This window comes from Athalia rosae, chromosome 7 (assembly GCF_917208135.1).
Source record: "Athalia rosae chromosome 7, iyAthRosa1.1, whole genome shotgun sequence".
NCBI classification, from domain to species: Eukaryota; Metazoa; Arthropoda; class Insecta; order Hymenoptera; family Athaliidae; genus Athalia; species Athalia rosae.
Genome location: NC_064032.1, coordinates 964,759 through 979,221, shown reverse-complemented (window position 1 = coordinate 979,221; position 14,463 = coordinate 964,759). Strand labels below are relative to the sequence as shown.

General features: G+C 38.7%; 3 protein-coding genes across 9 annotated transcripts; 2 read left to right on the top strand and 1 right to left on the bottom strand.

Moving 5' to 3' along the window:
- Positions 1–626: 626 nt before the first annotated feature.
- On the bottom strand, positions 627–4,760 carry LOC105693740 (serine/threonine-protein kinase dyf-5). 2 transcript variants are annotated; one of them, XM_012413860.3, is made up of 11 exons: positions 4,619–4,760; positions 4,131–4,363; positions 3,938–4,059; positions 3,648–3,860; positions 3,395–3,566; positions 3,144–3,319; positions 2,898–3,065; positions 2,648–2,815; positions 2,290–2,577; positions 1,434–1,657; positions 627–1,358 (listed from the first exon to the last, which is right to left on the bottom strand). In XM_012413860.3, exons 2-11 carry the CDS (start codon positions 4,290–4,292, stop codon positions 1,243–1,245), a joined length of 1,809 nt encoding a protein of 602 aa, XP_012269283.2. In that variant the 5' UTR covers positions 4,293–4,363; positions 4,619–4,760; the 3' UTR covers positions 627–1,242. The 2 variants fall into 2 exon arrangements, with proteins under 2 accessions (XP_012269283.2, XP_048514765.1); XM_048658808.1 differs by lacking the exon at positions 4,619–4,760 and adding an exon at positions 4,425–4,563.
- Positions 4,635–9,878, top strand: LOC105693681 (dynein intermediate chain 3, ciliary). 6 transcript variants are annotated; one of them, XM_012413762.3, is made up of 11 exons: positions 6,543–6,684; positions 6,763–6,899; positions 7,324–7,687; positions 7,762–8,020; positions 8,081–8,334; positions 8,413–8,572; positions 8,639–8,831; positions 8,919–9,054; positions 9,116–9,262; positions 9,363–9,584; positions 9,724–9,878. In XM_012413762.3, exons 2-11 carry the CDS (start codon positions 6,883–6,885, stop codon positions 9,802–9,804), a joined length of 1,833 nt encoding a protein of 610 aa, XP_012269185.3. In that variant the 5' UTR covers positions 6,543–6,684; positions 6,763–6,882; the 3' UTR covers positions 9,805–9,878. The 6 variants fall into 6 exon arrangements, with proteins under 6 accessions (XP_048514763.1, XP_048514764.1, XP_012269286.2 ...); XM_048658804.1 differs by having other exon boundaries at positions 7,321–7,687; XM_048658806.1 differs by lacking the exons at positions 7,762–8,020; positions 8,081–8,334; positions 8,413–8,572; ... (3 more) ...; positions 9,363–9,584; positions 9,724–9,878 and adding exons at positions 4,635–4,771; positions 4,863–4,921; positions 4,982–5,172; positions 5,293–6,297 and having other exon boundaries at positions 6,384–6,684; positions 7,321–7,454.
- Positions 9,879–9,993: 115 nt separating this feature from the next.
- Positions 9,994–12,979, top strand: LOC105693742 (mini-chromosome maintenance complex-binding protein). The gene is made up of 8 exons (XM_012413865.3): positions 9,994–10,149; positions 10,256–10,530; positions 10,850–11,164; positions 11,223–11,548; positions 11,862–12,041; positions 12,110–12,353; positions 12,442–12,612; positions 12,685–12,979. The coding sequence occupies exons 1-8, from the start codon at positions 10,143–10,145 to the stop codon at positions 12,877–12,879; spliced, it is 1,713 nt and encodes a 570-aa protein (XP_012269288.3). The 5' UTR covers positions 9,994–10,142; the 3' UTR covers positions 12,880–12,979.
- The last annotated feature ends 1,484 nt before the right edge of the window (positions 12,980–14,463 follow it).

Here is a 14,463-nt window from a genome sequence, read left to right as displayed (position 1 = left end):
TTCGGCGGTTTTCCTCGGACGCGGTCAATACTTTTGCGGTTCACCTCAGACGCTCGGAGGCGGTCAATACTTTTGCGGTTTCCCTCGGACGCTCGGAGGCGGTCGTCGTTCTTCTGCGGTTTCCTCGGACGCTCGGAGGCGGTCGTCGTTCTTCGGCGGTTTTCCTCGGACGCTCGGAGGCGGTCAATACTTTTGCGGTTTTCCTCGGACGCCCGGAGGCGGCAAAAGTATTGACCAATTACCTCTCTTTCACGCATCACATTGCCTGACGTCAAGGGGCAAGAAACCTGGGATTTTAGTTCACGAAAATTCCGCCACATGGCGCTAGCTGTATCGGCGAGTGCGGTCACGTGACCTGACCACGTGACATACCGCGTGACGTCATCACGGCACTCCTCAGGGGCGGACAATTAATTTTCGGGGCCCTGCACCCAAAATATTTCCAAAAATTAGAAAAAATTATAATAAACTATAAAAAATTCAAATAAATTATAAAAAATTATAAAAAATCAAAATAAATTAAAAAAAGTCAGAAAAAATTAGAAAATAATTAGAAATAAATCTGGGATGGTGGTTGAAGGAATATGGAGGTTTCACAAAAATCTGAGGTACTAAATATCAACGTCTTTTGAAATGATTGAAATGTTTATTATCAATAATGTAAACAGGCAACTTACATAATGGTTTTTTTCTTATACAGAATATCTCTTTAACCGTCAATAAATCAGCTCCATAAGACCATTTCAGTAATCTAGATACTCAATTTACAAATATGTGAACAATTAGTAAGTACGTTATATTAAGCGCATGTTTAAAGGACGCTTGTGAATTTCTTTTTTGCTGTTTTCGCTAAATACTAAGTTTGATTATCGACTAGACTGCAAAGGCTACTACACCGAGCTTTCGAGTGAGTTTTCTTTTCATTCTTATACATTTACCTCGCGATTAGTAGACCAGATTATTATTTTTCACGTACTAATTTGATTATTACTCTTTACAATCAATGAATATCCCTCATCCTCTAGTTTCTATACGGATTACATCATCATACATGATACATATACATAAATACATACACAATACAATTATGTTTAAGAAAATAAAACATCAAATACAGGTCCTATCACAGTTGGGTAAATAATCTATTCTCTACTACTACTAGACTAATCTAGAAATACTATGTTCTAACATATTTTACTCCGATCCATCCATTTGTAATGTAGAATATCAAAGTTTTGATGATTAATTCAAATATTTCGCAGCCCAATCTGTCCTACCATGCAATCCACCACTCGATCGAGCATTCAAAACACTTCCAAACAGGTTCGACTGGAGGGAAGTCTTGTTCGTTGCTTCGACTGGAATTCAAAATTGAATAAACATACACTCGGAGAACTAAAGTTATGCTATCGCGATCGTTCGAAGAAATTTACCTGAATTACCCATGGAAGTTGTGCCATAGACGCTGGGATATGGCATCCTTGTGCTCTGACCAGCAACGTAACGACTACGAGTAAGATAATGCTGTTTTGCTTGGTTCTCAATCGCGTCTTGAGATCCACCGAAACTCTCAAAAGTCTCATCCAAGTTTTCGATAGCTGGAGGGATAATGCCGTTCAAAGTTACTCTAGGTCTAGCAACATCTGCGTCACCGTTTCTGTAATTAATTAACGAATAGAATGCATCAGACGAAGCCGAGAAATAATTCAAGGAAATCATTATTACTGATTCGAATGGACTTTATTGAGTAATCGTAGTTTTTCATGAACGAAAGTGAATTCTATGACGGAGTAAAACCGGTCCTAAACAAGCGTATAAAAAGACACATATAAAGCTCTTGTTAAAAAGTAAAAATTATCAAAAACCTTTCGAAAGTTATCTTAAAATTCGATTATTCGTTGTTGGTATCGGTCGTATGCGTGGGAATATAATTGTCCAACGCCAAACAGAACGATTGAAATAATGTAAAGAATTATTTTCGTGACAAGGTCCGCGTAATGTAAGATCCGAATGTACATAGTAGCAAAACAGTGGTAAGCGCAGTGAGCGTAGCGCTTAATCGATACGGGAGCTCTTTCGAGTCGATGAAAATACTTAGCGCCGATTTCACGTGTTCCGCGTACAAGAATTCCACAAGATTCCGTAACAATTCTTTCTACTCTGAGTACAAGGGACCCGGATAATTTGTTTTCTGCGATCGATCGGGTCTGCCAAATAAAAGAGAGGGAAGCAACAACGAGAACTAGAAGAACCAGCGACACGATGCAAACGGCTCTAATGATTCGGTACCTGGTTGGTAGCGCGGTACTTTGTCCAGCGATGTATCTCGCTACGCCGAGGTAATGTTGCTTCGCTGAAACTTTGCGAGTTGAACTTTTCATCGTTGATTGACCTCTCGTCCAATTCGTACCTGGAATCGACTCATTCCAGGCAGGCTGCGTCCATTTTGTATTGATTTGTTTGATCGTGCCTTCCTGGTGATTGTTCGGGTAATTCGTGTTCCAGTTAGAACGATTTTCTTTATAAACTCGATCTGGTAACAACTTGGTAGTCGAGTTGTCCGGTAAAATCTTACCCCTGAAATTCATGAGTTTTTTCTCTTTGAGCCAATCTTCACAAAGAGACCGATTGCGAGAACTCAACTCACCCCAAAAGATCCGCAAATTCGTCTTCCTCCCATTTTATCGGATTCTTCTCTCGTTTTCGGTTGTTGTTGTTGTTGTTATTACTATTATTATTGTTATTAATGTTGCTGTTGTTATTGCGAGCATACAATGGCATCACCGGCTGTTGTACGGGAACTTTTTCTTGTAGCCTTGTGTGAAAAATGTTATTATTTTCATGAGATGTACAGATTTCCCTTAATTGAGAATTAGGAAAAATGAAATTAATGATACCTAGTTTGAACTACGGTGTTGATTGTTTCAGATTGATTATAACCACCGTTTGCAGCAATTATAGAGGTAGGTAGATTGACTTTGTTGAGAACTAGTTCTTGTTGAGATCCTACGGCCATTTTTTTGCTAGAGATTTGCCGGGGGCCGCCTACTTGGAAGTATCGATACCTGTCGTTGACGGATCAAAATCTTTGATCAACTAACGATTTGTGAAGTAATTGATTGACTACCGATTGTCTTTGATACCTCAACGATTGCTGCGCAGTTGGTCGTTGGACAGGATTCCATCTCAACATTTCTTCCATAAGCGTTACAGCTTCTTGACCGGCGTTTGGTATCAGTTTACTCAGAGACATTGGACTAAAGTTTGGAAATTTAAAGTTCATGGCCGCAGCCAACTGGTAACCCTCCGGCCAGTCGTCCTGGAAAAGAATGTAACTTGAGCCCCCATTTGGGTAAAAATGTCTCCAATAAAATTCGGGATTCACTATCGATACCTTGTCTGGCGTACCCATTACAGAACAGATTTTAAATATCTCATCGATTTCACTATTGCCAGGAAACAACGGTCTGAAAGTGTATAGTTCTGCCATTATGCAACCAACAGCCCATATGTCTATTGGGCTATTGTAAGTTGTAGAATGTAGCAAGACTTCTGGTGCTCTGTACCTGAAAATGATTTTTGCATATCGCATTAGTAGCTTGACATAGTTGAGCGCGAAATATTATAAACATAAAAACTCGACTCACCATCTAGTTGACACATAATCGGTGTAGGGGGGCCGAGATCTGATTTCTCTGGCTAAACCAAAATCAGCAATTTTGATCAGTTCGGGTCCCATGCACAGCAAATTTTCAGGCTTCATGTCACGATGAAAAAAACCATGCTTATGCATGAAAGCCAAACCCTGCAAGACTTGGAAAACCATATTTCTGATCACTGGTTCAGGAAACAGTTTGTCGCTAAAATATAAAACAATAATCCTTCAAGACCGTTCATTGTCATTTCATTAAACTGTAACTTCATCTAACATACGCACCGGTCCTTCATCAGTTGATAAAGATTCTCTTTCATGTATTCAAAAATAAAGTACAAAATATCATTCTCTCGTATTACTTCCTTAAGCTTCACCACGTTTGCATGACTCAATTTTTTCAGTGACTGTGACCAAAAAAATCTATATTATTCCAGGCTTTGAATGGAAATTATCAGAAGTCATAGTCAATGCGTACCTTGACCTCCCGTAGATTCATCGCTTCCTCCCAGGAATAGTATTTTCGTTTCATTCTTTTGATTGCAACTTTTTCTCCTGTATCAATCCTTTGGCCGAGTACAACAGACCCGTATGTTCCATCTCCTAATTGATTCAATGTAATGTACCGATTCATCTTCATTTGCACGTTGCAATTTACACAAGTTCTCAAAGCAGAGAAGACTGGTCGACTGAGTCATTGGTACCTGTGAGCTGAATTGAATAAATGAGTCTTAAAAAGTTTATCGAGAACTAATTTGTAATGAAATCTCACCAGTTTTCAAGTACATAGAGCCCGCATAACACACGAGTAATAAATAACTAATGAATTCTAAATTCTGTCAACCCAGCGCGTATAGCCGATTGATTAATCGTGAGCGCAACGCAATAGAAGGGCGTAAGAGATGAACTGTTCAGAATAATCGCGGGTAACTGGAGTCAGGGTGGAATTGCGTTAATTCGACTTACCGCGGTCATCGTAAGTTCTTTGCAACGGTAATTACTATTATTTATGACGTTAGCTGGTCCTCAACGTCAATTTTTTTCACCGATTCTGAATTGACTTTTGCCAACGCACGAACTCCGTAGTCTACGTTTCCATGACAACTGGTCGCAGGTCAGGTTAGACCAGCACTGATTATTATTTATGTGTACAAGTCATCGCGTGCATAGAACACACGCTAGTCCTGTTAACCTGTTTGTTTATCTGCAGCGATTGATTCCCGCCTCGCAGGCAGTCACAGACTTCGCAGGTGGCCTCTTATCCCTTCTGTAAGTTAGTTATGGGAGCTGAAACAGAATCGGCTTCATTAAAAATATGTACTTTTTCAGATAACATGAGTCGAGGAGATCTCATCTTGGCTCAACTCTCGCAATTTATATCCGATAGCCTCCAATCGACAGATGATGTCAGAAATATTCTACAATCCCAATGCGCCGAAGCTAGATTTGCTCTGGCTCCGTGGCCGCTGGAAACGATTGAGAGAAGAGAACTCGATATTGACTCTTGCACATGTATTAGGGTAAGAACAGTTTGTCTGGATGTAAATCCATCCAGCTCTCGTATCTATCCCTTGGTAAAATATCTTTTCGACTAGAAACGTAGTAACCGACTTCTATACATTTTTGTTATCTTCATGCAGAGAGTTACCTCCGAGGAGCATGCCAATGACATAGCTAATGGAATCGAAAGAGCTGTGGCACAAGCTCGACAATTCAGAGAAAAACTAGCTGTAAATATCTTGGAGGAAAAGAAGCTGGCCCGAAAACCGAATGTACAGCAAATATATGCTTCTGGGCTTGGAAAAATCAAAAGTAATGCCGCACTAGTTGAATCAAAAAAAGGAAAAAAAAACGGTTGTATCAAAACTTCGATGGACAAGCCAGTTGTCAAAAAAGCCGAATCTCACAGACTTGAGCATTTTTCACAGAAATCTAATTCTAGTCTGAAAAAAAAATCGTCACTCAAATTAGAAGCTGGAAATGATGAGACATGGAATAAGACAACACAGTTCAATGCAGTTAGATCAAAAAGCTGTGGAAGGGAGAAGAAATCAGAGATAGAAATACATCAGGCTTCTTTTAGCAGGAAAAAAATTATTGGACCTAAAAAGATTACTGACAAAAAGTTAACAAGTGCTTCTCCGTATAATACATTAGCTTCAGCTGCTATATCAGATCGAAAAACCAAAGAAAAGAAAAATTTTATCGCAGCAAATAAATCGAGCATCAAACATATGAGACCTTTGAGGAACAAAGCTTCCCTCCAGACGAATGGTTTACTGAGTACCAAAGAATCACTGAATTCTCCTAATTCACGCTCAACTTCTTCTTTAGAACTCAAGGAATTGATCAGTAGGATTTCTCTCGAGTCAAACAATGAGCTGTTGAAATCATCAGCCAAAAATTTGGAAAGTAATGGATGTCTTGTTCACGATCCAAATACTCCGAAACAATATGTTGAGAAGAAGATTTTCACAACGATTGATGTCACTGAAGGTTTAGACCGGTTAGGAGTTCCACCTGATCTTGTGAAAATCCTAAAAAAGTATCACAGTTATCTGAATGGAAAATCGACTGATAATAAAGTGGTTGATAAACGAGGCGAGAAGGCTACTGATAGATTTCTCACAGAATTCCAGATAATGGTAGGCAAGGAGATTATCAGCTTGACTTTTTAGAAATCTCAAAAAATTTCATCAATTTGAAATTGTGATTTCTCAATATGTTGCAGAATAGAACTAGGCGGAAGGAATCTACAAGAGAAAAACTTGACAGTCTATGTGTAAATTTTATGCCAGTTCTAAAAGAATCCTATAACAAAAATATGGATTTCATTGAATTGAGCAAGCTTAAAATTCGGTACACAGACTTAGATTCCACCTGTAAGCTTCTTAACATACGAAACTTCAGTCCGGTGAAGAGGAAGATTTCTCGAATAATTGAAAATCGCTGTCAAAACAATTTGGCTGGGCAAACCAGAACATGGAAATTCAATGGGATATGGAATGAAACGTATATCACAAGCTTGGAAGGTAACCAAATTAATGACTACAGTTCTCTCTCCTTCTATCAATATTTCTGTGAATTTTGAGGGTAAAATTTATTTGTAGGATTATCACGTACCTGTTGCATAAGATATGCGAACAAAAATCAGCTTCTCATGCTGTTTGAATTCATGCAAGGAATCCAGCAATTTAAATATCACACCAGTTTGATAGATTTACTGATCAATGACGTCATACCTTCGGTAAGAGACACCATGCAGCCCAAAAGCGAAGAATATGTCAATGCCTATAAAATGATATCAATGATTTCCAATATTCTCCACATGAAAGTTCCAGTTCTAGTCAGAACAGATAAATAAAGATCCGTTGGATAATGCGTTGCTAAGGAAATTAACTAGTTATGGTTACCATATTGACCTAACATTTCAATAACTACAATCTACCTAGACTGAAGTCGAATCTCAGAAATCTAACAGTACAACAGTGACAAAGGCACATTATGTACAAACGTCAAATAAAAATACGACCCGAACAATGTAACTTCATTTCAACTTTGATATTTTTTCACGTAAACTACTAGAAATTTTAAATAAAAGAATATTTTGTTAACACCGACTCATTAATAATTTTTATTCATTCACCAAAACTCTTTCACTCCTCTAGAAGAGTTAGAGAAAAGATGGACAGAGATACGCAGTATGTCTATACCAAAACTCGGGCCCAATTCGGCCGATGGTGTTCCTTCTCGGACAAAGCCTCTAAGATGGAGATAAACATTTTACCAGAGCCATCTCTCATGCATAATTATGTTCGGAAGGATCCTATCTCTCAGGGCACACAATGCAGTAAAATATTTTCTGAACATGAGGTGAATACAACGACAGCTACGTATAAAGAAGGTGGAATGCATCACGTGGAGGGTGGATGGCCAAAGGATGTAAATACCCACGATTTGGAGCAAACTGTACGTTATAGACGCAAGATAGAAAAAGATGAGCTATACATACATACGATGCTTCAATTACTGCCAGTAAGTAAAAAATCGCGAATAAGTAACAGTCCGGAATAACCGAAATTCTTGATGGGATATTTTCACTTCCACAGCCAATGGAGCATTACATATTGCAAAACAATTCCTGTGATATCTACGAACAGTATTTTTGTGACACAGATGCCGTTGCCCTGGTTCAAAAGACATTTTCAAGGACTGTCAATGTTTACCGAGATCCAATGCCCCTAAAACGATCCATTACTCATCTCTCTTGGTCACCAGATCAAGGAACTAGGTTCGCAATCAGTTATTGCGATACAGATTTCAAGAAAACTGCTAATTCCAGTACTTATTCTTATATTTGGGATGTGGGTAAGTTGTTGACTCGGAAGAAATAACTTCATTGAACTTTAATCATCTGAACTGTTGCAGAGAATCCGAATAATCCGTTTATGGCCCTCAAACCATTTTGCCCAAACCTGACAATTGAGTACAATCCAAAAGACAGCAATGCGTTAGTTAGTGGCACAACATCGGGTCAAGTTGTGTCGTGGGACATCCGAAGGAGTTCGGAACCTGTCGAAACCAGTCTAGTAGAGCAGAGTCACAGAGAACCTTGCCACAAGGTCTTGTGGATCAACTCCAAAACTGGCACTGAGTTTTTCAGTGCTTCTAACGATGGGCAGGTAATTAGAGGTTTCATTTCAAGTAATCAGTGATATACAAATTACTACTATAATCATCCAGTACCTTCTCGTTGTCAGATAAAGTGGTGGGACACACGGAAATTACAAATACCAACAGAAACCTTGGTAATAGACTTGTTCAAGCCTGAAGAACAGGACGTTGGAAGAGCGACTGGAATTTCCGCGCTACAATTTGAACCATCAATGGGAACGCGATTCATGTGTGGCTTGGAAAATGGTGCAAATTTAATTGTCTTGTGCAATGGTTTTTGGTTGCTGAGAATATGATCACTGTCCATTTTAGGGATGGTGATATCAGGGAATCGCAAGGGAAAAACGCCTGGGGAGAAAATAGCAACGAGGTTTAAAGCTCAGTATGGTCCAGTGATCAGTGTTGAGCGGAATCCAACTTTTGTGAAGAATTTTCTGACAGTAGGAGACTGGACAGCCAGAATTTGGTCAGAAGACTGCAGAGAATCTTGCATTGCCTGGACGCCGTAAGACTACTACCAGTGAAATAAAGTGCATCTCGCTCAATCAGTTTTGTTCAACTCAATAAATTCGAAACTATCCTAAATGCGTAGAGGTCACAGAGATTTGCTGACGAGTGGTGCTTGGAGTGCAACACGTTTTTCTGTATTTTTTCTGACAAAAATGGATGGAACTATGGACGTTTGGGACATACTAGTGCAACAAGATTCTCCAGTTTTAAGTGTCAAGGTAAATATAGCATTGGATGTAACCAACGAAAAAGATACCTGTGCTAACACATCTCTAACAGGTTTGCGACGAGGCTCTGACCTGCATACGGCCCCATGAACATGGTCATCTGGCTGCTGTTGCAAGTACAAATGGAACGACATACCTTGTTGAATTTTCCGAAGCGCTTACAATGAATCAGAAAAATGACAAGCTTCTATTGACCGCTGTGAGCAGTTCAAAGATAAATCAGGACGATATTATTTTACTCGTTGAAATGCGTGCCTATATCCATAATTTCAATTTGTTCCATATTTTACCTCCTTTAGCTTCTTGAAAGAGAAACCCGCAGAGAAAAAGTAATTGAAGCAAAGAACAGAGAAACACGTTTAAAGCTCAAGTCTGGTCGTCTTGATGTGGAAGTTGAGGTACAAGAAAATTCAAACTCTAAGTCTACCGATCTCACCAAACCTAACGATGCTCAAAAATTAGTGGAATCTGATCCAGTTATAATCCAGTGCGAGCAAGATTACCAGCAAGCCATAGACGCGGTAATATTCATCAGTTTTCTTTTCTCACTTACCATCTTAGAGGGAAAAATTTTGCCGTTGCTCCAAGGATTTGGAGTGAAACGACCACCGTAATTAATTTTAATTTTTAACGCGAGCATTCTTTCCAATTTGTACACAGGAAATAATGAGGCAAACTTCCCTCGAAAACTCCGAAGTAAATAACAATCATCTGCAGAATGGGATCCCGGGTCAGCATTGAATAATTTATCGCTGTTCAAACCTGTAATTACACCCCATGAAAATTAAAAAACTTTTACGAGTAAAATCCTTCTCGTTTCATAAAAAATTCTTCACAGCTTCTTCCGCATATGACTGTTACCTACTAGATAGCAGAAAGAGAATTTGGTAATTATTGTTAATTCTGTCAGATGGCCACTGAACGTATGGCCCTCAAAAATCGTATGGCGCCAAACCGCTGATTGTATGCAGTTAAATAGCTTTGTGACATTTTAAGCATCATTTCTGTGCGATTTTTTGTTGAAGGATCACTGTTTAACTATTCGATTGAACTGAATTGATTTGACTGGATAAATTAACATGATTGGTAAGTGGCTCAGCTCAAATTATGAATAAAAATTTGAGAAGATTGAGGAAGCTTTAACCTATCCTGTAGCGTTCATCTGATTTTTCTTATGATTTTATTCTACCAGCTGAGGACCTCAGTGACTGGACGCCAGATTTTTTTTTGGAAAATGAATCTGCTTGTGAGCAAGTCCTTGGAGAAGTCGATCTACGAGCTTCCATCCCATCCCTCAACTCTTTGCCCTTACATGCGTTTAAAAACCAGCAGTTGGTTCGGTTCAGGGGTATGATACAGGACATGTACAATCCTGAGTTTTACTGCGACACCTTCAAAGTCCGTAGCACCATTACAAACGACACTCAAACACGACGTGGAAAGTACAAAGACTCAGTGAATATTACGGTGAGTTTAGGAGGAAATTATCAACCTTCTGAATGGCATCTTTGCATACTTTAGTTCTTCAGGATCTTACGTCATTTGTCAATGGCGTGGCGATAGTGATGTGAATTATTGTATGCCGTACGTCTGATGTCTATATCTACTCGTACGTAGTAAAAGTAAAATGCCTACATTAAAGAAAAACGTGCAGTTACAGGTGCGAGCGACTTCAAGTCTTGTTCACTTCGTGTATGATGCTGCCGACAATCTTATCATTCAACCTAACTATTCTTATTATCCAATTTTGAAAAAATAAAATAGATTTTCAATTTCCACTCACCAGGGTGATGCTGTAATCGTTGATTCTGAAGGCATGGTTAACGCTGAACGACAAACATATTTTGTAATATCAGTGCCTTGCCTCAACAGTTGGGCTGAGGAAAAGTTCCCAGTGTCCAGCGAAGCCCCCCAAAAGTCTTATAACACTTCCGTCAAACGTGCCTTAGACTCTGAGCCCATGGACCTAGAAGAATCCAGTAATAAGAAAGTTACCCATAAAATACCCACTAAAAATGGCAGCGATTCAAGTTTATTGTCTAAAGAATACGTGATGAATTTTCCTGTACCAAATGAGAATGGCAAAGCTTGCCTCGTGAAGGTAGATTTCTTGTTTTCAAAGGCTGTTGTTCATCTTCTAAGATCAATCCAATTTTCAGATCTACAACGAAATGCCCTTCAAGTTGAACCAGATAGTCGACATCGTTGGCTTCATTTCTTTAGATCCCACGTTGAGCATGACTGAGGATTCTCATGCGTTGATGGAAGATATCGAATTCCAATTTCACAATCCCCCAACTTCTTTGATACCTCGTTTACATGCCATCGATGTTAAAATAGTTTCACGAGAAGAAGTGACAGGGCTCACATACACAGCTACAGCTCTGAAAAATGCCAGAGCTGATCTCAGATCAGTACTAAGCCAAATATTGTTCGGAGATACTCTGGCAGCAGATTATGTGATATGTCATCTGATATCTTCCGTGTAAGTTTAAAATTTATTTCTGTGATTCTAAGAGCGACTAACTGAGAGTAATGACCTTAAAAAACGGCCATTATTTGTCATTAAGACGCGGGAGCTAATCCCGGATTTTTAGCCACGCGTTAAAATCACATCCATCAATTTTCTCGGAGTTCGTGACCAGCACCCCTAGCTTTGAGCTTCCTGCCAAGTCGTTTATTTTCCTCGTAAAATTTACGGGCAGACATCAAAGTTTTACTTGCGTATCTATTTACTCTATTTAACCGGTCATCTGACACGTGTTTTGCGAAATTGAGTATTTGGGTATTCGTTCCAGCTACTTAAGGCGAGATCAACTACCCCTCGGCACTTTCCCATTAAACATAACAAACTTCACACTCGAAAAGTGCGGGTCTTTTCCAGAGGACTTTTATGCAATTTTGGCATTACTTCTTCCTAAGAGCCATTTACTAGGAATAACGTTGGATGATTTAAACAATCTGAATCTCTCGCCCAAGTAAGTAAATCGAATTGTTGGATCCAAGAACATGATTAACATTGGAAACATCGATAATCTCGTTTCAGAAAAGACTACGATTGCAACAGATTGTCAAGTGGCATATTACAGCTCACCGATAACACGCAGTTGGTGTTAGATGAGACTAAGTTGACCAGTGGTCAAGTTTCTCAGAATGGTAGGAAGAACTATGACACATTTTCAACTCTGATCAACCAGCAAAAAGTCACCTATGACTTCAAATATTACACATTGGATTTTCAGACCGATATACCTGTACTAATTTTGTCTGAAACAAAATCTATGATACCCGTGAGTTCCCAGTATTCAATTTTATCTCACTAAAAGTCCCCACCATAATTTTTTTCAAAAAACGAACTAGTTTACATCTCTTCATTAGTGTGATCGACAAATTGTTCTGGAAAAGAGTTCAGAAAATGAAAATTTGTATGCTGAAATTCTGAAGGCTACGATGCAGTATCTTAAAGATGAAAGTAGAGTAACAAACATCAGGAACTATTTGAAGATAGCAAGGCACCGAGACATTGAAATTGAGGATTCCGTAGGAGATGTGTGTGAATATGGTCATTGCAATTAACTTCATGTCTGATGATCATTTATAGTGATAATTATTCTTCCTCAGGTAATTCAAAAAGATTTTGTAAATATGCGTCAGACTGACAAAAGCACATCTCCAGAGGACCTGCATTCGCTGATGGTTCTTGCAAGATTAATGTCCCTGTCACTTGGTAGTGAACGATTGAGCGTTGCGCATTGGAACCAAGCGGTCCAAATGGAAAAACAGCGTAAAAGCAGGCTGCGATCACGCTCCAAGTAAGTAACATTCTTACGGTGCCTTAGCTCTAAGTCTATTTATATTTCAACGTCTAAAATAGTGTACTCATTGATCACTTTCGTAAATATATTTTTTTCACGCACTCGTTCAATATATTATCTCGACTTCCTTCCTCCCCTTCCCCAGCCCCCTCGATTTGCCGCTGATGGTTTTTTCATTCAAGATCTTAGAAAATAAATAAACTATAGCCGCGTAATACAAATCTAATCTGATTGCTCCGACGAAAATTTTTGGGGATAAAATAATTTTAGAGTTATTAGATTTTTCTGAATATCTTTTGATATTATGTAGATTCAAAAAGATTCAGTTTACGTACTGCTGACGAATATTTGGCGGAAGGCCAATAATAATTGAATTAATTATCGCCATGAGGTACTCTCATGAAGCATACGCGAAATATAAACGTCCGATATAAAGATTTAACAACCGTCTGAAAATATAATTTTCATCAGAAAAAAAAGGAAGCAACATGTGCTATTATGTATTAGAGACGATGAAGTTTTATTCTCAGAATCTTAATTTATACCATCGTCTTTTTGTATGGGAATAATAAAATTTCTTTGAATTATTTGTTTAGGCGTTCTATAAGGAACATATGATAAAGACTCCTGACGATTATTTTCTCGAGAACGATAAGTCTTCTACTTATAATTATAACGATTTTAAATGTACCGTAGCAATTGAAATTGGAATTTATAGGGTCTTCAGAATTAACGGAAACTCGAAGGTCGTCCTTAACACAGAATGATGACCGAACCCCCATGGGGTGGCCCTAATCGCTCGGTTTTTCTTTTTCTTTTATTTTTTTTGTCTTTTTCGTTTTTATGTATATTCGATCTTAATGTTAATCCCTATTATATCGATAACTACAGATATACAAATCTACTGCGCCTACATGAATAAACATTACCCTCGCAGTGTGCCGTCTTAACATAACAACGAGCCCGTTTATTAGATCAATTCCGTCTTTATGTCTCCACCCCCGCGTCTCATTCGCCTATTAATCAACAAGTAATTGGTACTCCTAGTCGTCCGATCGAGGCCGACATCGCGCTTGATCCGATCGATTTGAAATTAGAAACACACGCCTCCCTTTTCCCTGTCCGTGATCGCCCAAAAGAATAGAGTAAACACGAGCCCCCATCAAAAACGGATCGTCATCGGTTAGATAAATAAAAATTTTTACAACGCAAATTACTTCTACTGTAATAGCAACTACACTCACGTCTAGACAAAATCAATTCCGTATACTATTGGCATAGACACCGACCACGACGATATACGGTGTGCAATTTTATTTGTTCGATTTGATCAAACATGGAATCATGTGTGAACAAAATCGAGAAACTACTACGCTCGGATGCTGGTATTGAACTTAATGATAATAATCCTTCTTCACATCATAATTTCTTCATTCAAATTTTTTGCTAAAGAATAATCATCATTATACGGATAATGATGACAAAGGCGATTGCCCTTTTCTTATTTCATCTCCTATTTAAATTGGTGGGCGCGTATCTCGACGATAATTTAAATCTGACGTGTGAATAACGACGAGTATATGAT

Excerpts from the sequence above, each read along its gene's own strand:
- LOC105693740 (XM_012413860.3), bottom strand. The coding sequence starts at position 4,292 with ATGAAGATGAATCGGTACATTACATTGAATCAATTAGGAGATGGAACA. Across the intron at positions 3,861-3,937 it reads TATCAACTGATGAAGGACCG|CGACAAACTGTTTCCTGAAC; the intron begins GTGCGTATGTTA and ends TTTATATTTTAG. Across the intron at positions 1,359-1,433 it reads AACTTCCATGGGTAATTCAG|TCGAAGCAACGAACAAGACT; the intron begins GTAAATTTCTTC and ends TTTGAATTCCAG.
- LOC105693681 (XM_048658804.1), top strand. Across the intron at positions 8,021-8,080 it reads TTCTTATATTTGGGATGTGG|AGAATCCGAATAATCCGTTT; the intron begins GTAAGTTGTTGA and ends GAACTGTTGCAG. Across the intron at positions 9,585-9,723 it reads ACCAGCAAGCCATAGACGCG|GAAATAATGAGGCAAACTTC; the intron begins GTAATATTCATC and ends ATTTGTACACAG.
- LOC105693742 (XM_012413865.3), top strand. Across the intron at positions 11,549-11,861 it reads TGTCATCTGATATCTTCCGT|CTACTTAAGGCGAGATCAAC; the intron begins GTAAGTTTAAAA and ends TATTCGTTCCAG. Across the intron at positions 12,354-12,441 it reads AAACAAAATCTATGATACCC|TGTGATCGACAAATTGTTCT; the intron begins GTGAGTTCCCAG and ends TCTCTTCATTAG.